The sequence below is a fragment of the Anguilla rostrata genome, chromosome 17, assembly GCF_018555375.3.
Source record: "Anguilla rostrata isolate EN2019 chromosome 17, ASM1855537v3, whole genome shotgun sequence".
NCBI lineage: Eukaryota > Metazoa > Chordata > Actinopteri > Anguilliformes > Anguillidae > Anguilla > Anguilla rostrata.
Window position 1 is genome coordinate 26711076 of NC_057949.1, and position 23066 is coordinate 26734141.

Here is a 23066-nt window from a genome sequence, read left to right on the forward strand (position 1 = left end):
AGAAGGGTGTTCTCATACAACACAGATTTTGCAATTGCCTCAAACCATAATACCATTGGTGGATAGTGCATGGTGGGGGCGGGGCAAACGAGCGGCTGCGAGTCAAGGGTCAGTCTTCTGACTTTTTTTTTCTTTGTAGTCTTCCAAACCTCTCTCATCATTTCTGGAGACAACGCAGATATTGGACAAGTGGACATAAGATACTACGTTTCCCAAAAATCCAGGCTCCACGACTGACGAGGTGAAAGGGAGGGGGCGACCCCGTGGCGGCCATAATGCTTTTTCCTCCCATTTTTTATTTACTGGGTAGCTATCTATATTTATTTATTTCATTTTTATTCAAGAAAAAATGGAGAACACGAGCCATCAAGATGTTGCACAGAGCGCATGAACGATTAAACGTCTCTTTGGATTGTAGTAGCTAGCCAGCTAGCTAATCATATAAAAACCACAAAACACACAATAGAAAACGAGAACAATAGCCACGTTCATCCGTCTGCGAGTTTTTTTGTTTCATTTTGAGCATTTCTCCAGGAATGATGGTGCATCAGCTGCTGAAACACAAGCTGTAATAGACTCTCGATATTTTACGATACAGTGTCTTTAAACCATGTTCAGGTTTTCTCTCTCCAGGCACACGAGAACATGCTAAGACTGCAAAAGAAACAGGACCAGAGGAAACAGTGAATGGCATAAAATAACACACTGGTCTTGCGCTCAGCTAGCTTGTTAAATACATCCGCCTTGCTAACTCCGTTTACAGTATGTAACAGTTAGCTAGCTCGCTAGCTACCAGCCAACAACCTCTAGCTAACAACATGGAACTCATGTGAACGGTACACACGGGACCCACAATTTTTCAGCAAGGAAAGGCTACAGGAGAAAGAACAAGGAAACGACATATCTTCTATCCCGACAACGCATCCTACAGCTAGCTCGCTAGCTAATATCATTTCTAATGCGCGACCAAGGACTATGCGACTCGGCACCAAGAGGTTAGTAGCTAGCCACCTAAATAGCTAGCTTCTGTTTTTTGATTGTCTTTGATATCTCATGCTTTACACATTTTTGGAGATGCAGTATATATTGAAAATGGGAGGAAGGGGAACTCATTTTGCTGAACAGTGTGGAGGGGAGATGACTGGTGGATAGCTAGCCAATGTTAGCCAGTTAAAGTGTAAATTGATTGCTAGCTAGTTTAGCTCGATTAATGCATGTGTGCTAACATTAGCCAGCTAGCCCTACTTTGCTCTTGCTAGCGTGTCCACAGCTACTAGCATTGCGTAGCTGTAATCAAACTATTATTTCATTGTAGCGTCCGAGGTTATGTTGAATGTGAGAGAAAAGTGGTAGCAAAAGCATATCCGAGAGAAAATATTTAATTTACATAATGGTGCATGTAATCGGAATCACGCAGCTTGCTAATAATATGATGGCACAAAACTGCATTTGCGAGAGCGTGTGAGGTTGCTAGCTAGCAATATGTGCAGAACACTAGCTAGCAACCTAAATTACCAGATCGCCACAAGCTGTCTGAATGACCAGAGGTTCAGATTGGAAGGAGAAAGCCGGCTACATGCATTGATTTACTGATAGCCTGCTGCTGAATCTAAGTAACTTGCAAACTGGCAGACCACATCCAAGCAAAGCTGCTAATGTAGGCTATTAGTTAAGTGACCTCATGGGGGAAGGCCGCCAACTTTTGACGAAAAATGCTGCATTTATTTGGGGGTTTGGTAGACCCATCGAAATTATTTCATCTCAGTTCAATTGCTGACCACCCTCAACCAACGTCCGTCCGTATGTCTCTCTGTCTTGTCTGTCATTCTTTTTTCACAATCTACGGCTTTGTCTCTTTTACTCTCTTGCTGTCTCATTGATCACTGCCTTGGTAACCTGTCTGAATTCACTGCTGCGTCGATTGCTTTTTTTAATCTGACCTGTTGTTCCTGCGCGAATGTCTGTCTTATAGCCTGTTGCCATGCACTATGTCAATCATTTTAGTATTCTGTTCACCATCTTGCATGTGTCGGTGGAGTCTGAGGACCACACCATGCAACTTTTGGAGAGTTCGAGGAAGGAACATCTCCGCTTCCTCAATGTTGTGCATTGCTAACGCAGTACTCGGGGTGCTGATAAAATGAACGCCACAGCCTATTCCAGCCCTGCGAATTTGTCAGCACTTTTTTTATTATTATTAGTTTGGCTGCACAATTCGCCCAAACGAAAGGGGTTGAAGCGTACCCGTAAAACATTTACATGATTTGCGTATTCTGGGCTCATACATTCGAATCGAAAGAACTGATAAATTGTCAACTGTCATCAAGTTCTGTTTCATTCATTTTTTCTACAAACAGGTTTACTTATTGGGAGCGGGGGGGGATGGGGGGCTACCAACACAGCAATTTTTTTACATTTTTTTTTGTCAGTGGATGTACTGTGAAAAGGAGGAAATGGTTAAATCATGCTGCGATGTGATTGGTGTCCTGTGGCAGACTGGTTAGCTGCCTGAGTCTGAAGAGAGGACTCTGAGACTGAAACACACCCACAGCTGCTGCTGTTCTGTTGTGAGGCAGGCAGGCAGCCTCTTTATACAGCGGGTGCCACGCATCCATATAAAAAAACAAATGAAAATGGTTGTTATATATATCCCAGATTTGTCTCTTCCATTCGATGCCTTAAGTGCTTTGGACATTCTGCACCCCCCCCCCACTCTCGGTTGTACTGCTGGGTATTTATTGAAGGCACTGAGTCAGCAATACTGTAGCACTAGTGACACCACAGCCCTACAGTGTGGAGCCATTTTGAAGCCTTATTCAATTTATTGTCCTCCTATTCTTTTGCTTTTCACACTTCTCTCTCTCTCTTTTTTTTTTTTAGCCTTTTTTCATTTTCTCAAAAGGAATCGTGCCCCTAGCATGTCACCGTTTTGTCCGTAGGGTGACGAGCGACAACGGCAGTAGAGCGACTTGTCAGTTTCAGATTTTTTTTACATCAAATAATTTGTTGGATTTTATTATTAGGCTTGTAAAGCATACGGGGTGATGAGCACCAGGCCTGTGGGAGTATTTTGGCGTACAGCAAGTTGGCTAACGGTCTAAAGGTAGATCGCTAACTAGCTGGGCACTTTTCGGGAAGCAAAATGCAGGCATAGCCTGTGTCATCGGTCTTATTGATCTGTGTGAGTGGTTTCTATAAGTCAAAAGGTTTTTTTTTTGCCCCACTTTGGAAAGGTCAATCTAGATCATATTTGTTTTCCAAAAAATGTTTTTTTTTTTTGTCAATTGCGAAATGAAATGTTATTCATTGGTCTGTCTTGCTGTAATGCCCCCATCAATTGATGATACTACGGACATGCGTGTGTCTATAGCCAGCCACTGCAGACAGACAAACTACAGACATGCATGTGTCTATAGCCAGCCACTGCAGACAGACAGACAGACTACAGGCATGCATGTGTTCTCCTCTGACGTGCGTTCCACCAGCCACCTCTTCTTCTTGCTTGTCAGTCCTCCATTTGAGCTGGCATGAGATGGAGCAGGGGATTTGCAACCTTTTCTCCTTCAGGACCCCCCCACCCAGGCTCAAAGGCATTCCGGGGACCCCCGTCATGAGTTAAAAAGTGTTCATGTTTTTGTTTTTTTTAAAAAGGTTGAAGGACCCCCGGGGGTCTGTGGGGACCCTCTGTTGAAAACCCAGGCATTAGACAGGAAGTGCAGTCTGCCTGCGTCAGCCCGACAGGAAGTGCAGGCAGACTGCACTTCCTGTCTTAATGCCTGGGTTTTCAACAGGGGGGGTCCACAGACCACTTTGGGTCCTTCAAGGCACCCACCAGACCGGAGGTGTCGCTCTCGCGCAGTGAGGTGAGGAGACTCCTGCCAATCGACTCCAGCCCTGCTCTGAGCCGCACGACGGCCCATAATGCACCACTCTGCCGGGGCTGCCAGCAAGAGCACCAGTGCGTTTTGGGATTCCGCTGTAGACCGCGGGTCACATCGCCGCCCTGATCATGAGGGCTTTATCTGACACCTGACAGCCCCATTAAATACTTTAAACCGATCTGGCTGTTTTTTCTTCCCACGGTCTGACTGTTAATGAACCGCACTGCCTGTCTGTTGACCTTTAGAGAAACAACAGGTGCAGGACCCTTTCAGAAGCTTTTTACTCTCTGTAAAAGATCACGTTTAAAAAAAAAAAAACTGTTATTTTTTAAGTGTTCCCAGAGGCATTGTCGGAGTTACCATTGTATGTGGGCTAATACAACACAAGACTTTTATATAATCATATATAATCACTAGATATTATCAAATCATATGTCATGGCATAGTTTTAGGAGGGGAAACCTCTTAGTTTTCACACTCAGGACCATGCACCCAAATTTGTTTCCTTAAAATATTATTTTTCCTTTAAATGCACCATCCGAAACCGAAACAAATCCCTCCGGTCAACAGAATGGATAAAAATGAATTGGATGAATCTTAGAATAGATTAAACTTCCGGGGTCTTCATATAATATATTATAGTATGGATTGTATGGTATCATTTTGGTCGATTGGGTTCAGTGTCTTCCATGCACATCCGAATGCCCATTTATGCTGTCAGGAACAGGTTCTAACGTGAGTTCCATTGAAGCCAGGTACAGTATGTTGGTGAATAACCTGGTCACCTGCTATTTGTGGGACCAATTAAGCAACAGTTAAGTGGATAATTGGATCCTTATTAAGAGGTGTCTCAAAAAAATAAAAATAAAAATATTATTTTTTTCAATTAAAATCTTAAGGGATTCAGAGGAGACCTTTTTCAGAAAGAAATGCAGTACTTAGTAGATGAAGTAAATTTATCGACTGTGTGTGAGATGAGTGCATGCAGACGGCTTAAGAACAGTGGTCTCTCGTGCCTCTGGAATTTCACACAACACTGGCTGGTGATGTCACGATCGACTTGTTGTGATGGCGAAGCCGCTGCCGCTGATTGGCTCCTGCGCTCTTTTCTTTTCCCTTCGGTGTTGCGTACTGACAGAAATGAGCCTTGACAAGTGTTGGCCAAAAAAAGAATAAAAAATGTCTTAAAAACCCTTAAAATGCAGGAGTGATAGTTGGTTTGCAGAGAAGCCTGTCCCTGTTCGTCAGCCGCCCCAGAAATCAATTGTTATCAGATGAAAAAATACTGTTCCAGAAGCTGAAGGAAAGATGGTCAAGTTTGTTGTAATCTGATTGGTTACCATCTCCCTGAGGTGACAACCCCGTTCCTCCCCCCCCAAGATTTCATGGGTAGTTGTTTTTTTTTTTTTTGGTCATCCCAAATATTATCAGAGTTTATCATATTTTACTCATGGAGTAAGTAGCTTGGTTCTTATAGGGCAGGTGTGTCCAGTCTTATCCGAAAAGTGCCTGTGTGGGCACGTGTTTTTGTTTTAGGCCAACGCTAAGACACCTGATGATTCTCCTCATCGATGTCGTGATCGAAGACCACGATTAGTTAATCGGTTCAGTCGGGTGTTGTAGTGTTGGGCTGAAGCAAAAAACCTGCACCCACACCGGCCCTTTACAGATAAGATTGGAAACGTTTGTTATAGAGCATTTATAGTTCTTGAAATTAGCTAATCTGGTTGAATGATATGCAGAAAAAGCGGTTTTGCAATGTTATTGACATGTTTTGGCTGGTTAACAAGAAACGTGACACAAAATGGCTGCTTCCCAAGGCTCAGACACTCCCAAAGCTGATTATCTTTGGCGCAACCTTTCTCTTCTGCAAAGGTTTTCCCATCGTTTCTTTAACGATTGTCTGGGCTTTTTTTTTTTTTCCTTTGAAAACGGGGGAAATCTGGATACATTTTTTTAAAACCCAGAATTTCAGTTGTCAGTGGCATTAGATGTCAGGGCTTTAAGTTACCAGGATCGCATGGGCTCTTAAGTTGAAAAAATTTTAGCTGCACACTAATGCGTCCCAATTAGTTAATGTACTCCTAAATTATTTTTCCAATTAGCACACATTAATTTTCAGGAGCAAATTCTCTTAACGCAGGAGCCCTGTAGAGAGCTGGATGTGTTCGCTGATGATGCTGGCATTGGCAGTTCCATCTTTGCTCTCCTTTTGGAAAATGGAAATGCATCTATTCCACTGGTAGTTCCATCTGGGTTTGAAATATGGCCTCGGCTGGTCATGTCGTATAACAAGGACAATAACATTGGCGTTTAATGAGGGCCACAAATTTCTGTGTTTGCACTGGAGTCGCCACGGATACCTACAGTAGCCAGCTAGCCTCGTAGGCCAGTGTACTGTAATTGTAATGTTATTGTAATGTTAATGTAATGGTGGGAAACTGAACTGTTGAATACAGTAGCCAGGTACAGCCCGTGCCAAAATGAAGTTGTGTTTGTATACATGGCACATTTTTGTATGTCGCAAGAAAAACTAGCAACACTCTCTTTTTGTATGTCCCAAAAAGAGAGAGTTGCTTGTAATGAAATGTTTTTAGGGTGTGTTGCGTGCACTGAAGAATTTGCGATGATGTAACTGACAGTAGACCATTAAGATGGAGGGGAGGAAAATGAGGAAGGATATCTGAAATGTCTGGAGTTTTTTGATAGATTGACATTTAATTATGTGTTTAATGTTCCCCTTTTTTCTTTTTCTTTTTCTTTTTTTTAAAGTAACTGTTCAGTCATTTAGTCCATTGCAGAATGGATCTTGTTGTCATCGCTAACGGCGACGCACTGCAGGGGTGCGAAGTGTCGCTCTCTCTGCTCTTTACACCAGCTGCCTGGTGTTCCTAATGTTTGTGTGAGCTGGTCTAATGACCCTGCCCTCTTTCCTCTCCCTTAGTGACAGAGAGCCGTTCGGTTTGTCAGGGCACCTGTGCCCATTTTCCAGCCCGCCCTGCCGGTGACTTGGCACTTAAAGAAAAAAAAAAAAAAGAGATCATATAGAGTTATGAAGTAACAAAGATATTCTGTGTAGAACCAGCTGTTCAGGGGGGGGAAGTAATAAAGTTGGTAGATTATTTTAAAGGTGTTTTCAGGGCCGGGTGGGGTGGGGGTTAAACTGTTCACAGACTCGTTGTGAAATTGCGGAGAAGGTTCCACACGTTACGTGGAAGCGTAGACGTCAGAAACGCTGCCTGACGCTGCGGCTGCGGCCGTGCCGTGTCGTGATGTCATCGAGCCGGCGCTCGAGAGCGGCGGCGGTTGGGCTCTCCGAGCGGAAGGTGCCGCTCTTGGCGAACCGAGCGGATCGTCCGCGGCGTTTTTCCGACGCTGCAGAACTCTCCGAGAGCCGGGGAAAGGAGCGCGGCAGGCTCACGACCGCAGGGGCTCCGTCACTGGCCAGGTCGTGACAGGGGTGTCGGGACTCATCCGAAAAGGACCGGTGTGGGTGCAGGTTTTTATTTTAGCCCAGCGCCTGAAGAAGAAAAACATGATTCAGCCTTCCATCAAGACCCTGATAAAACAGGATCTTGTGTACTACCGCTGGGCCGGAACTAAGACCTGCACCCACACCAGCCCTTTTTGGGTAAGATTGGACACCCCTGCTTTATGACATGGTGGACTCAAACTGGTCAAGTCTGGTCCAGTCTGTGACTAGGGCTCTCAGATTTTTATTTTTTATTTTTCCCTCCCCATCCTTGTGTATTTAGGCCTGCATTTAATACAACATGTCTGCCTCAGGAGTCACGGTATCCTGAAAGAAAATGTTTAGCGACCAATAGTCTTGTCTGCTGACTTGTTGCTGGCGATATGGCGAGTGGGGGTGGAGCATTTTTACTGGCGGTTGGTCAGCGCTGTTGACGAAGGCGAGCGAAGGCTTGAGTACTTCAGTGGAATTTGGGCGGTCCGTGTTCGCCACCGTCAGCGAGGGTTCGCGGTTACCCGGGCAGAGGTGATAAATACAGCCCCCCCCCCCCCCCGTGTAAATCGCAGCGAGCCAAGAGCGTCGACCCAGCGTCTGGCCTGTGCGTTGCGTAGAGTGCTTTACATTCACATACTGGCTTTCAGCAGACGCTCCCGTGCGGGGCTGTTTACACAGATTACGGTTTTACGCGCGGTCTGTTTTTATACTGCCGGGCAGCGGCTGGCCACTCAGCTGGGGGGCGAGCCCGCCTCTCGTACCCAAGGCTGTAACCGCGGTGCTACCCTGCCGCCCCAGTTTACTGCCGGTTGATGGTCAGTATCAGCCCGGTCCTGTGCAAATGATGTGCACCCCCCTTCCCGGTCGATTATCACAGTCCACCATTCGCCCCTCCGCAAAGGAAGTGTGAGGGCCCCCAAAACCTCAGGGGCCCCACTGTTGATAGTCCATGTCCAGTTATGTTGCGGAGACCACGTTGTGCTTTTGTGCTTTCACACTTCTACATTAGGGCTGTCCAAACCCTGCTCCTGGAGCTCTTTCCAAACCAAACCCTGGCCCTGGAGCTCTTCCCAAACCAAACCCTGGTCCTGGAGTTCTTCCCAAAACATACCCTGGTCCTGGAGTTCTTCCCAAACCAAACCCTGGTCCTGGAGCTCTCCCAACCAACCTGGTCTGAGTTCTTCCCAAACATACCCTGTCTGGGCTCGTCCCAAACATACCCTGGTCCTGGAGCTCTTCCCAAAACATACCCTGGTCCTGGAGTTCTTCCCAAACCAAACCCTGGTCCTGGAGCTCGTCCCAAAACATACCTTGGTCCTGGAGTTCTTCCCAAACCAAACCCTGGTCCTGGAGTTCTTCCCAAAACATACCCTGGTCCTGGAGCTCTTCCCAAACCATACCCTGGTCCTGGAGCTCTTCCCAAACCATACCCTGGTCCTGGAGCTCTTCCCAAAACATACCCTGGTCCTGGAGCTCTCCAACTACCGTTCCTGAGCTCTCCAAACTACCCTGTCTGGGTTCTTCATCCATGTGGCTGTTTAGCGGACACTCTTGTCCAGAGCAACTTGCATAAGCACGTGTGTGCAGGTTCAGGCAGTTATGAGATTCTCCGACCCCCTTCGCATTACGTATACGGCGTTCGGAGTAGGTGCTGTGCTCAATTTTACATTCTGTCTTCGTCTGAAATGGGACAGCCTGCAGGTTTGTTTGTCCTGTGCAGGGTGACTGCACAGCTTTTTGGCATGTTTGTAAGATGCAGTGGCTCATTTGAGAACTGGAGTTGAACGCGCGCCTTGTGTCACCAGTCTCTCTGATCCTTTTTTGAAGCTGTGGTAAAAAGCAAGAGAGAGCGCTTATTATAGTCGTTTTTTTTGTGCATTTCAACACCCTCCTGGCATCTTCCTTTTAAAAAAAAAAAAAAAAGGGGGGAGGTGTCAATCAATATTTAAGGTGTTGCCACGAAATAGAATTTTCTTTATGTCCAGTGTTCTCTTCCTCCGTTGCTGATAGTTTCCGAAACTTCCTGAGTATGCATCTCCCCTCAACAGCAGTAACTGCACGAAGGATCAATGGCTCAAAGCACATTATCGGGCTGCCATCTTTGATAGTGGTTATGATGCGAGACGACAGAAGCACTGGGAGAGAGGGTGTGTGGGCGTGATTGATCTAGAGATTCATTCAACCTCACCACAGTAAGAGGTGGGTCTAAGTGAGCTGAGTTTTTCACGACTGGAAAAAGCAGATGTTCATTTAGGTTTGTGCCATCGAAATCAGGGCAGAGATCTACCATCCTGTAGGTTTTCACTCCAACCCTAACGAAGCACACTTAATTCAACAGCTTAGAGATCTTGTTGAGCTGCTAATTAGTAGAATCAGGTGTGTCAAATTAGGGTTGAAATAAAAACCAAAACATTTCAGATCTTCAGGAATGGGGCTGGGCGGCCCTGGTCAAAACAGTTGGAGTTGTTGCCATGCAACGGATGGGATGACAGCACCCGCCAGGACTCAGTGAAACAAGGCCGCATCTGTTTGCCGTTCGGCACCAGGACTCAAACGCACAATTAGCACCCAGAACCGCCAACAAACAGCCGTGGGCTGTAGTTATTTTCGGTAGGCCGAGGTTGTGAATTTCTGTTTTGGAACACGACTAGCAAGTCTGCGCTTCTGACTGGTGGTTTGTTCCGTCGTTGGTGGCCAAATAGTTACAGTCCAGTTGCAGGCAAACAAGAATGCGTTGTGTGTAATCTGGGTGAGGTAGAGAATGAATTGAGGTTTATGTGTTTCTGTTTCCCTATGTGAATTTTTGCAGCACAAATCCTTTTCTTAAAATGTCAAGTGAACAGCACAGTTTATTTTGGCATGAGGACCAAGAAAAGCTGCAGTGGCTTTTTAAGGAAGGCAATCTGAACTCCTGAGAATGCGTTGAATAGAAGAGAGGGGGAAACGACTGTAGAATTGTTCCACTTGATACTCGACCTGTGTTGCACGATTGTGTGTTTTAGGCCGTTGATGAACACTATACTGAGGTTAATCTGTTAAGGTGGACTTTACAGGTGTTTCTCCCTTGGCCTGTGTGATAGGGGACTGGTCTGGTCCTAGAGAGCCGTAGGGTGTGGCAGCTAACCTGACCTGGTTTCTCGGGCCTGAGTTGGTTTCTGGTTTTAAGGAGAACACAGAAACCCGGAGACCCTGCAGTACCCCAGAACCAGGCCTGGAGACCCTGCAGTACTCCAGAACCAGGCCTGGAGACCCTGCAGTACTCCAGAACCAGGCCTGGAGACCCTGCAGTACCCCTGAACCAGGCCTGGAGACCCTGCAGTACCCCAGAACCAGGCCCGGAGACCCTGCAGTACCCCAGCACTATCAGGCATGATTAGCTCAGTCAGTTCCTCACTCAATCATCATTGGTGTCATCATTCAGACAAGGTGATTTGTGCCTCTTTTTTTGTGTGACCTCAGTCCTGGTAGCGCAGGCTTTTCTTGTTGTTTTTAAGTGCTGAGGCTCTTAAGTCGCCTAGCCTTGTTTCCCGGGTCTAAAAAGGTTGCTGATTGGCCGGTGAATGAGAGCCCGTGGGGCGGCCCTGTGGCGCTCTGGGACCGGAGTTAGGGACACCTGGTTTAGATGTTCGGCAGGGGCGGCTGCGCGATTGGCTGACTGTCTTTCTCTTCCCCCCTGCTGATTGGAGTAGGGATGCAGGGCATTATGTGACTCCACCTCTCTCCAAAGCTGATTGGACTAGTGATGTAGGGCAGTATGTGACTCCACCTCTCTCTCTACAATTGATTGCAATAGGGATATTGGGCAGTATGTGACTTCGCCTCTCTCTCTGCAGCTGATTGGGCAGTGTGTGACTCCGCCTCTCTCTCTTCACAGCTGATTGGGCAGTGTGTGACTCCGCCTCTCTCTCTTCACAGCTGATTGGGCAGTGTGTGACTCCGTCTCTCTCTCTCTGCAGCTGATTGGGAAGTGTGTGACTCCGCCTCTCTCTCTCTGTGCAGCTGATTGGGCAGTGTGTGACTGCGCCTCTCTCTCTCTGTGCAGCTGAATGGGCAGTGTGTGACTCCGCCTCTCTCTCTGTGCAGCTGAATGGGCAGTGTGTGACTCCGCCTCTCTCTCTCTGTAGCTGATTGGGCAGTGTGCGACTCCGTCTCTCTCTCTCTGTAGCTGATTGGGCAGTGTGTGACTCCGCCCCTCTCTGTCTCCGTAGCTGATTGGGCAGTGCGTGACTCCGCCTCTCTCTCTCCCCGCAGCTGATTGGATCAGGGATGTCGGGCAGTAAAGCTCTGGGCGGAGCTCGGCGGCGGCGGACCCGGTGTCGCCGCTGTCAGGCCTGCATGCGGACCGAGTGCGGCGAGTGCCACTTCTGCAAGGACATGAAGAAGTTCGGAGGCCCCGGCAGGATGAAGCAGTCCTGCCTGCTCCGCCAGTGCACTGCGGTGAGTACTGCGGGGTGGGGCTCACTGACCGGGACGACTTACTGACCAGAGCTGCTCACTGACCGGAGCGACTTACTGACTGGAGCGACTTACTGACCAACCCGGCTTACTGACCAGAGCTGCTCACTGACCTGAGCAACGTACTAACCAAACCGGCTCACTCAGCGGAGTGACTTACTGACCACAACAGCTCACTGACCTGAGCAGCTTACTGACCAAACCAGCTCACTGACCCAAGTGACTTACTGACTGCACCCTGCTGTCAGTACACTGAAATGCACTGTGGGGAAAAATGTATGCACTGTATCATACAGATAATGGTCATAGCTGTATTGGAAATCACATTAGCATCTCGTTGGCTGCCACGGCGATCTAGACAGCCCCTAGTCTGTAGATGAAACAAAATGGCTGCCATGGACTTGTATTTGCGTATGTGGCAGATGACACCGTCAGGTGACATAAATGTGGGTAAAATTGCAGCTTGCAGAGGGAAGTATCAGCTCTTGCCAATGGGTGGGTTTGGCTGCCAGGTAACATAAGAACTGACAGAAGGAAGTTTTAATGATGAAAACCCCCCCCGCCCATCCAGCCCATTTCGGCTAGGATGTGTTGTTTTGCCAGCTGTCTAAAGGGTCTTCAGCACTGTGCCAATCCTGGACTTTTGAAACTCGAGGGTGTTCACTGCTGTAACCCTGGCAAGCAGGTCCATACATCAATAACGTAACACTGTGTGTTAGATAAAATAACTCTTCCTGGTGCAGGAAGAAATACTTCCCCATGCAAATTTACCTCGAGCTAATTTATGCCCATGTCCTCCTGTTCTGTCAGGAGAACCTAAAATAGCTTCTTTAATCAATTTTATTGATCCCTTGAATTTTTAAAAACTCCTCCCGTGTCTGGTCTTCAAGTCTGAGATCAGAGGGCTTTCTTTAAGGATGCAAACACAAGGGCAGGTAAAAAAAAAAAAAAAAAGGTTAAAAAAAAAACATGCCCAGATGAATGCCATGAGGTATAAGTGGGCTGGTTGTACCACAGATATCTGTGTTTACCTCAAACTAAATTAGTGTACTGACGAGTTTACCAAGTACAAAGAGAGATACACCTAAGTGCTGCGCGATTCATAATAATGTGTTTATTTATATAGCACTTTGCATGCAACGTTCGAAGTGCTTTATATAATAGCATGGATAACCACTGACAGTGAAATAAGTGATATGTTTGCATTAAAACCCTGGTATTAGCTGAACCGTATATATAGCGCTAACTGTGCCCCCCCATACCCCCCCCCCCCCCCCCAAAATAGCCCGTGCTTCCGCACACGGCCGTGTGTCTGTCCTGCGGTGAGGCGGGGAAGGAGGACACTGTGGACAGCGAGGAGGAGAAGTTCAGCCTCTCTCTCATGGAGTGCACCATCTGCAACGAGATCATTCACCCGGGCTGCCTCAAGGTCTGTGTGTGCGTCCGTCTGTCCGTCTGTCTGCGTGTGTGTCCTCCCGTCTAAAAGGTCCGTTTGTGTGCGGTGCCGTCCTTCTGTCCTCCTGGCTACAGGTCAGTATGCGTGCGCGATGCTCCACGTCCGTCTGTCTGTCTGTGTTTCCTCCTGTCTAAAAGGTCAGTTTCTGTGTGGTGCTGTTTGTCTGTTCTCCTGGCTACAGGTCAGTCTGTGATTTTTGTCTGTGTAGTGCATAATGTCTGTCTGATACTGTCTGTCTATCTGCAGAGGTCTGTCTATGTTGTGAGCAATATCTGTCCTTCTGTCCAAAGGTCTGTCTGTGTGGTACTTTTTCTGTCTGTCTGCCTGTTTGTGTGTGTGTGTGTGTGTGTGTGTTTGTATGTGTAGCGCAGGGTGTTTGTCCTATTGCAGAAGCCTGTTGTTCAGGCTGAGCAGTATATCCTTTATATCCAAAATGTCACCTCATTTCTCTGCTTTGTTTCTTTAACTTGTCGTACGCATGCCACAACATGCCCAGGTCGGGCATTTTGAGTGCAGTTAGTGTTGGTGCACAATGTACATACATGCTCATTCTCCCTCCCATTCCCACTGAACTTACCTTGCATGGCCCAGCTACTCTGTCAATCACAATAACCCTTTAAGGCGTGAGATCACAAACATCTGATTGGAACGTTCTCAACTGAACATTCTGATGCTGATGTCACAATCACTGCTAGTAACTGAAAGCAGTGTTGAGTTACCATGAGATCTGGTACACAGACATGGAATTTTTGGAAAAGAAAGCATTCCAAAAAGACCTCCGCTCACCAAAGGGTTAAAGCACAGTCATGCTGTACGTGTGTGTGTGTCCTGCTGGAGCGTTCGACGTCGTTACCGTTGGTAACAATCGCTCGTCTCTCTTTCTCCAGCTTTCTTAAACGGCGTGCCAGATTTTGATGGTGCCATAACTGTCCCACAAAAAACCCACAGATTCTTGGTTTCCTGGTGTGTTTGTTTTCACGGTCTTATAAACTTCCTCCAGTTTGATAAGATCTGTATTTTTTTTTTTTTTTTTAAACCGTGGTATGTAGAGAAACTGGTGTCCCCGTGACATCCCATTTCTTTTTCTTTCCCCCCTAAAACTAACTGTACTCATTTAACAGTCAAGTGTGTGTGTTGTTATTTTTATATACATTTTTTTTTTTTTTTTAACTCGCTGGGTTTACAAAAGATGAGAGATGATCAGCTTCTGTGGCCTCAGTTTGAAATGCTAACGACGGTTGTATTGAAACTGCCCTGTATTACAGCTGCCTCAAGGTGTGCTGGAGGCAGTAGCCTCTGTTTTTACGGAAGGGGCAAATAGACCCTGGGCCAAATGGGGGGGAACACTGGAACAGAATTCCGTGACCCTGGAAAAAGGTGGTTGGGACACTCCTGGAAATCTGTGGAATAGAATCAATCAATCAGTCAATCAATCAATCAATCAATCAATAAATCAAATCACTTGAACTTTAGTGTCCCGTTCTTGGGTCGGCTGGTTTTGCAGAAGTATAACTACACACAGGACTACACACAACATGCATAATTACGTCGTGTTAATATGCAATGCAAATAATAATTCATTATAAATTCAAGAGAAATTCTGTGTTCTTTTGCCGTTTCTGTTTGGCGTGCAGGCTGGTTTTTATACTTCTGCGTTTCTGTGGGCTTCTTCCAGATGGGTAAAGCTGAGGGGATCATAAACGACGAAATACCCAACTGCTGGGAGTGTCCGAAGTGTCACAAGGAAGGCAAGACCAGCAAGGTGAGGCTGTGGAACACTACAACTCCCATGGTCCTTTGTAAACCGCAGGAACCGTACGCATTACAAGTCCCATGATTCTTTGTAAACCACTGGAAATGTAGCTGGCAGACAAAGGGGGAGATGTGGATGATACCCCCTTCCCCCCACCCCCCCACCCCTTCCTGTTCCCTCCCCAGGACCAGGCTGACGGCTCAGGGAAGCGGCGGATGGATAACGGAGAGGTGGGGAGGTGGAAGCTGACGGACGACCCCCCTCCCAACAAGAAGAAGACCGTCTCCTCTGAGGACGGGGGCAGGCAGGACGGCCACAAGCGCAAGAAGGAGAAAGAGCTTCCTCAGGACAGCGGGCCCAAAAAGAAGGTCAGAGGTCACACTGAGGTCTTAGGGGAGGGTTCAGGGTCGCGGGTGTGGTTTCCATTTCAGCTCCACCATTTCGGTCAAATCTGGTTATGGCGGCTTTCTAGGACATTAATTGGATATCTGTTCATTTCCTGCATCGATTGGACGGGAATTGAAATTGACCCCTGACCCTGCTAGAGGGGGTCAGGTTCTGTCTGTTCTCTCTCAGTTTGGGAGGTGGCAGAGTGGTAGGTGGTCTACTGAATCTGATTGTGCCCAATGTGAAGACTACAACTGCAGCTTCGTCCCCTGACAGATGAGTGTAAAATTTTGCGCTGTGGTTTGGGAGAGACCGTATGCGTCTGCTGCCCCTTGTCACCATGTCCAGTGATGTAATCGGGAATTGTAATGCTGCCTGTGCATCTTCCCACATGGATATAAACGAATGCGTTCCTGGCAGGAGCAGCCAATCGAACGCCAGCATTGCGGCTTCTAGACCATAACGTTACTCTGACATTACATTACATTACATTATAGGCATTTAGCTGACGCTCTTATCCAGAGCGACTTGCAACAGTGTAACCAAACTCAGGATCAAGTCCACTTAAGTCCATTGAACAACATGCAGATAAAAGCAGATGACATGCCTTCGCGGTAATGAAGTGGTCAGTTTGTTCTGCGCTGCGTTTGTGATGCACGTACACGCGTGTTATGAGCGTTACTTGGGTCCGGGAGGCCCAAAACCTGCCGGGGAAAAAGGCTCGGGCAGATATGAGTGTAATACGGGCAAGGCACAGTAATGGCTCTGACTGAGCTGCTTTCTCCATCTCTCCCCCTCCCTCCCTTCCTCCCTCCCTCCCCCTCTCCCTCTCTCAGATGAAAGGAGGAAAAGAAAAACACTTGAAAAAGGTACTTCTGTCTGTTAGTAATAAAACGGCTATATATAGACTGCGGACGTGTTCATACATTTTAATGTCTGTAATTAGCTATTCTAATTTCACGTGGGTTTTAACAGAAAAGCGAAGAAACATCTCTGATGTATTTGGATGTAATATTGCATGCATTTAGCTGGTGCTATTATCAGGACTGATTTACAATGCGAGAGGGAATCGAAGTGCATTTCCCTGAGATTTGAATGTGGAGTTTGGGTGTATCTCTTTGTACTTTGCCAGTTGCTCAGTACGAATGTATGTCGTCGCCATTGCTGACTGAATTTTTTTTTATTTATCTATTTTTTTTTTTTTTTCAGAAACAGAAAATGAATTCTTCGGACACTGGGGGGTTTAACTCTTCCTCGGGCTCCGGCCAGGGCTCCGGGGGGGCTGGCGGCGCCCCGTCCCAGACCAGCGCCCCCGCGGCGAGCCAGCCGGCCGACCAGCGCTCGCACCAGCGCGAGAAGCTGGAGCGCTTCAAGCGCATGTGCCAGCTGCTGGAGCGCGTGCAGGAGTCCAGCTCCTCCAGCTCGTCCAGCTCCGAGTCCGACTCCGCCTCCGACTCGCACTCCAGCTCCGAGGCCTGCAGGAGCTCCGAGCCCGCCTCCCCGGTCCCCTACGGCGGGCGCGGCGGGGGCGCGGCGGCGGCGACGGCGGCCGCTAGCGCGCGCGAACGCAACCGCGAACGGTACCGGCGCCTGGCCGAGCTGGGCTTCAGCGCCAGCGACGACTCGGACGCCGACGGCGGCGGCGAGGAGGAGGACGGCGAGGGCGGGGCGGAGAGGCCCGGCCGGAGGGGCGACGCCCAGTCCCGCGGCCGCAAGGGGCCCGCCGCCGAGGAGGCGGAGGACAAGGAGGAGGAACGGGGGCGGAAACCCCCCCTCTCGCCCCCGCCCTCCCCTCTCTCCTCCACCCAGCCGTCGCCCTCCTCCACCCACACGCCCCTCATCCTGCAGGACGGGGGCGGTGGCTCCGGCAAGCACAGCAACGGCTCGGAGACGCGGAACGGGCGCACCCGGGCCGGGGGGCGCGACCCGGCCGGCCCGGAGAAGAACATGGTGGGGGGGTCCAACCACCGGCGCAGCAAAGGGGGGAGCCGCGGGAGCAAGCTGCACGGGGGCCGGCAGGCGCAGCAGCGCAGCAGCACCAACGGCGGCGGCGGCGGGGGGGGCCTGGGGCCCGCCGCCAACTCCACCACGAACTCGACCACCGAGAGCCCCACGGGCGCCGCCTCCTCGCCCCACCCGTCCCGCCTGGGCCCCCGGTCCCAGGTCCTCAAGCGCAGCCCCCCCGCCGTGCCCTCGCCCCCCCGGCCCGTGCAGATGGAGAGGCACCTGGTGCGCCCCCCGCCGGCCTGCCCCGAGCCGCACTGCCTCCCGCTGGACTGCGGCAAGGCCCACGTCATGCCCCGGGACGTGTGGCTCCGAGTCTTCCAGCACCTCAGCCAGAGGGAGCTGTGCGTCTGCATGCGGGTGTGCCGGACCTGGAGCCGGTGGTGAGTCTGCCGTCGGCCCGGAAACGCGTTCCGCGGGCGCGGGCGTCGACGACGCAGCTCGGGTCTGGAGCGCAGGGATCAGCAACTCGCGGTCCTCGAGGGCCTGGTGGAACTGCTGGTTTTCCACCCTGCCTTTGCCTGGGGAGTCAGGTGCGAAGGCAGTCTGGCCAATCAGTAATCACTGATTACCCGGGAGAAAAGAAAACCAGGGCTGGATTTGGACTCGAGGGCCAGAGTTGGTGATCCCTGGTCTACAGCTTCTCGCCACGCTGCTGTCGATTCCCCTGGTAGTCTAGTATAAAAGTATGTTTGTTGTTGCTGAATATGCTAACATTAGCTTTAGCTTTGATGAGTCACAGGGGTGACGATTGTAGTCAAATGTAGCCTTTCCGTACCAAATTGCCTCATGACGGTGCTGTTTGTTTTTGAATATGTCGGTAGTACAGTTCATGGGTGCGCAAATTTTTTTTTTTCAGTTGTCGCCCAGAGAATATCCATCCATGTTTGTTGTGACCCAACCCAAAGTTGCTAATTATTCATGACAATTGCTTGTTTGTCTGACAATACCGATGCCTACTATCAAATAGGTCACCTGTGCAGTGTAGAATTTCCCTTACTGGCTGGTGAGGTGAGCTAGTTAGCTTAGTAGCCGGCGTAGTAGAAAGCGTAGCCATTTAGTATTCCCTTTCTAGTTAGCTGGCTATCGTAGCTATTAGCTAGTACAGAGTCTTTTTTTAAATTTTTAACCGCAATATTACTTGCTGGCTGAAGGACGTAGTTAGCGCTAGCTAGTTATCTAACCATATCGGCTGCAGTGTTTTCCAGCTGTTGAGATTCAGATTAGCACAGGATGCCACCGGATTTCTCCTAGCAGTTGCCGAGGTAACCGCCACCCGTTTGTTTAATAACTAGCGTAGAATTCTCCCAATGTTAAGTGAATGGAGAGCGCTTCAAAAAAATCTTTCATAGTTTAGTAAACGGATAAATTGTAGAACAAACAAAAAAAAATAGAAACAATTTAGTTGGTATATAGAGGGTTTGTTGTTTGTTGTGTCCGTCTTAATATTGGATACATCCAGAATAAATGAATAAGTAGTAAAGATCCTGTAGAAAAACGGTGGCTTCTGCCTTTGTAAACAAACTAATAATAATGACACTTTTAAAAATGTTTTGCTCATGTTGTTTACTGCTTTGAAGTTATTGTGTTGCTGTGCATTGATGAATATCACCTATCATCATGATTCCACAGCCTGATAGATCTGTGCATCGATGGTGCTTTTGGCTCACTGTGCTGTTGCAGTCTCTTTATTTAATCTTTATTTAATCAGTGTGGTCACATTGACATCTCATTTTACAGCTGAGCCCTGGAGCATGCATGTCTTTGGGCTGTCTTTTGAACAGCAGTGCTCACCCCATTTGTGCTTCTGTTCTTACTTGAAGTGCTTGCAGTGCTACGCTGGTACTTGAGCACAGGAAAAAATTATATTTAGGTTACGCTTGCAATCTGCGGCTGTAGCTGGTTCCTTATACAAATGTCAGATCGAGACATGATTGAGCTAATTAAATAATTATGACGTGGAGTAGGCGCAAAATCCTGGAACGGATCAGCGTATGTTGTGATTCCCTGGCCTTATGTAACATGAGGCAGACCTGGTTTTGGATTGGATTTGTGTTTGCCTCAATGTAAGGGGACTGAAATAGCATTAACCCTTGAAGAAAGATTAAATCATAAGAAGTGAGAATTAGAAAAAAAAAAAGTATTGAGTATTAGGGTTGTCAGTTAATTTACCTTATTGGCAAATTAATGTCATTTTCATAATCCTTGTGTTGCTTAGCATTTGTACGCATGCCAGTCCTTCATCTGACTGGTAAATGTGTCTCTCAAATTAAACAAACTCTGTTGAAACATGAACTTCATTCCATTACCAAGGAACTGGCCCTTTCTGGCTTTTACATTTTTTTTGTTTGTTATTGTTACCGTTAACTTGGCCATTTTATTTTCGAGATGTATCGAGCAAAAAAAGTGTACACTATTTGGCAAAATGACTTTAGTGATGGCTCCTGAAATTGATTATGTGCCGTTCGCTTTATAACACGTTGGCATCTGTGAAGTAGAATTCCTGTTTTGTGGCTTCACATATCTGTACAGTAGAATTCCCATTTTTGTACTTTCATTCTTGGAACAATTACGGTTTTTCATGCCCTGCTTTCTTACCCTACATTCTCATCCTCCAATCACGTGATGCCGATTAAGGTACCTTCGCACGGTCCTCAGTCTGACATTTATTTTAGGTCTTAATTAATGCTAAATTCACGGGATGAGATTTGAAATGGGCTCAAATGTCACGTTTGTTAATTGACTGCAGTCCTGGATAGATTCGGCTTCTTGAAAAGAAATGTGGTCCCCCGGTTTCACAGAACACTGTGTGAGAATTTGTGGGCGGGGCTTCATATTTGTACAGGTCTGTGTTTTTGTATTTTATTTTCAATAACGAATGGTGAAATCCAGTTTAATTCTATCACTTGTTCAGTTCGTCCATGAAGGTTGATCACCCGGTGGTGCCCTGGGACTCCTGGGTCAGTAAAATGTTGACGATAAGAAAACGTGCTTCTTCTGCTTCAGAGTCGATTAAAGCAGATATTACATCATCCGCTTGTGAGATTCACTCATCAAATGAGCAGCACGGCAGGATATGCAAATCAGTTAAAATCTACACTGAAAACAAAGGAGAGTTTATAACGGGAAAAGATTGTACTGTTGATCATTACGCGCATATGGTGAAAACGTTCACTGCCTTTACTAGAATATGTACAGTACATTCTGTTCGCTGTAATCTAGAATATGTACGGTACATTCTGTTCGCTGTAATCTAGAATATGTACGGTACATTCTGTTCACTGTATACTAGAATATTTACGGTACATTTTGTTCGCTGTATATACTAGAATATTTACGGTACATTTTGTTCGCTGTATATACTAGAATATGTACGGTACATTTTGTTCTCTGTATATACTAGAATATGTACGGTACATTCTGTGGGCTGTATATACTAGAATACGTAAGGTACATTCCATCATGTCTTTTGAATGCCACAGGTGTGTTCCACTCTCTTTCAGTGTTTTGTCACTGGGCCACATTCTAGGTATTCCCCAAATAGAGACTTCTGGAACAAGGGAGGTTACAGCTGGGATGCGTTTTCAGTTGCAGTTTCCCCTCTGTCTGGCTAAAGCCAGTTTTAGCCGGTGATATTTTTACGGACCGGTCCTTCGGGTTGGGAAGCGCACGAATTTTTCAGTCGTGATTTTTTCAGATTAAGAAACTCGCCGCTGCTTCTGTAGCGACGAGCACGCCTGGAATCTCACATCGCGGCGTTAGGCTGGCGGTGCCACGAAATTATCCGTCTGATTCGTGAGGCTCACTGCTACTGCACTAGCTCAGTCTAACTCTTGGGTGTCTGCAGGATGTGTCTGTCCCCAGCTTAGCTTAACCAATCTCTGCTTCAGGGCCATGTAAATCTGTGCGTCGTTATCAGTCTAGCTATCGCTGCTCTAACAACACAGTGGGAAAGGTTAATTGGTACTTGTTAGTACGAGTAGGGGTTGTCTGTGAAGGCGACGGCTGGTGGAGTTTTGGCCCTGGGCATCTTTGTTCGAAGCTGAAGGTTTTTCGGTTATTCTGAGCTGTGGAGGAGTGCTCTCTCACAAGGGGATCCCGTTTCTTCCCAAATTCATGAAGCCTGAAAATGTGCATGTGTGATGGAGTACCTGCTTGTTAATGTGAATGTAGAGATATGCTGGAAGGGCTGCAGTTGGGTAATGCTGGTTTGTTTTACAGTGTTGTCGGGTCGAGGGTACATTTCAAGTGGCCGAATCTTGTTCTGAGTGATTCGTGCAATGCGCCCTCATACAGGCTGAACTTTTGTCCATATGATTTTTTTTTCCCCCCTTTCTCATTAAAATTAATTTAATCTTATCCCACTTTTCCTTGTGTCTCCCAGGTGCTGTGACAAAAGATTGTGGACTCAGATTGACCTGAGTGGGCAGCGCTCGATCACCCCTCCAATGCTGAGTGGTATAATCCGGAGGCAGCCCATCTCCCTAGATCTGGGCTGTACCAACATCTCCAAGAAGCAGCTCATGTGGCTGATCAATCGTTTACAGGGTGGGTCACCCTCCCAGTGGGTCTGGTTCCTATGTGTATACACACACATTGGGAACAAACGTGTGAAGATTCCATTATATTGTTTCGTTGTATTGAGCGTCTTAGTAATTCCACCTCCCCCAATTAGAGAGGGTCAGTAGTGCAGTGTGTCAGTAATTCTTTTTGTCAGAGTGTGTGTCAGTTGTGACTTGTCCCCTGTCAGCAGTGTGCGTCAGTACTGCACAGTGAGTAATGGTCCCCTCAATGGTGTGTGTAATTAGCACAGTGTGTCAGTAGCATGGTGTGTCAGTTATAAGTTCTCCCTCATTATCAGTGCATCAGTAATGAGCTCTCCCTCATTAGCAGTGTCAGTGTGTCAGTAATGACCCCTCCCTCCCTCCACACGCAGGTCTGCAGGAGCTGAATGTTTCGGGGTGCCCCTGGTCCTGCGTCTCGGCGCTGTGCCAGGCGACGTGCCCCTGCCTGCGTCTCCTGGACCTCAGCAGGGTGGAGGACCTGAAGGACTCGAACCTGAGGGAGCTGCTGGCGCCCCCTGCTGACGCACGTGCAGGTCTGCCACGGGCGTAATGCTGGGATCTCCAGCTCAAATCCTGGGAGGGGCTCTGTGCCCGCTGGTTTCTCATGTGTGCTCCTGCACTTGAGTGCTTGGTTTCGGTCACTGGTCAGTGGTCAGCTAAAGAGTCACCACTCCGACTCCTGCTGATTCCAAAGTCTAAATTGGCTGCTGATCGGAAGGAAATCATGAAAACTGGCGGAGACAGAGACCCCTGTATTAACACCTCTACATGCCGTACTGTAAACTCAGTGTACTGCTGCTCTTCCTCGTATCACACCCACCGCTCCAGCATCCACACCGGTTCATTAGCTGGGAAACGCTGACACCAAGTTGGTCTCCAAATGTTTCTGTTAAGTATCTGTTGAGCTGCTGGTGCAGTCTCCTGTGTTTCACGCAGTGATGTGCTTTAGAGATTTTTAAAAAAAGAATAATAATAATTTTATTTATTTATGCCTATATTTCTTGTATCTGTGTGTCAGTGGCATGCAAAATAGCCTGTTTTTTTTTTTTTTTGCACACGCATGGATTATGTTCCATAAATGTCTCATGACCCACGATTA

General features: G+C 47.7%; 1 protein-coding gene across 3 annotated transcripts in view; it reads left to right on the top strand.

The window, feature by feature from the left end:
• Positions 1–153: 153 nt before the first annotated feature.
• Positions 154–23066, top strand: part of zgc:158376 (uncharacterized protein LOC100101643 homolog) — a 24674-nt gene continuing 1761 nt past the window's right edge. Inside the window, exons 1-9 of one of the 3 annotated variants that reach the window (XM_064314959.1) lie at positions 154–241; positions 11599–11784; positions 13088–13231; positions 14934–15020; positions 15197–15379; positions 16235–16267; positions 16608–17785; positions 21787–21950; positions 22339–22500. In XM_064314959.1, coding sequence (XP_064171029.1) covers positions 11614–11784; positions 13088–13231; positions 14934–15020; positions 15197–15379; positions 16235–16267; positions 16608–17785; positions 21787–21950; positions 22339–22500 — 2122 coding nt within the window. In that variant the 5' untranslated portion in view covers positions 154–241; positions 11599–11613. The other 2 variants (XM_064314958.1, XM_064314960.1) reach the window with 2 other exon arrangements.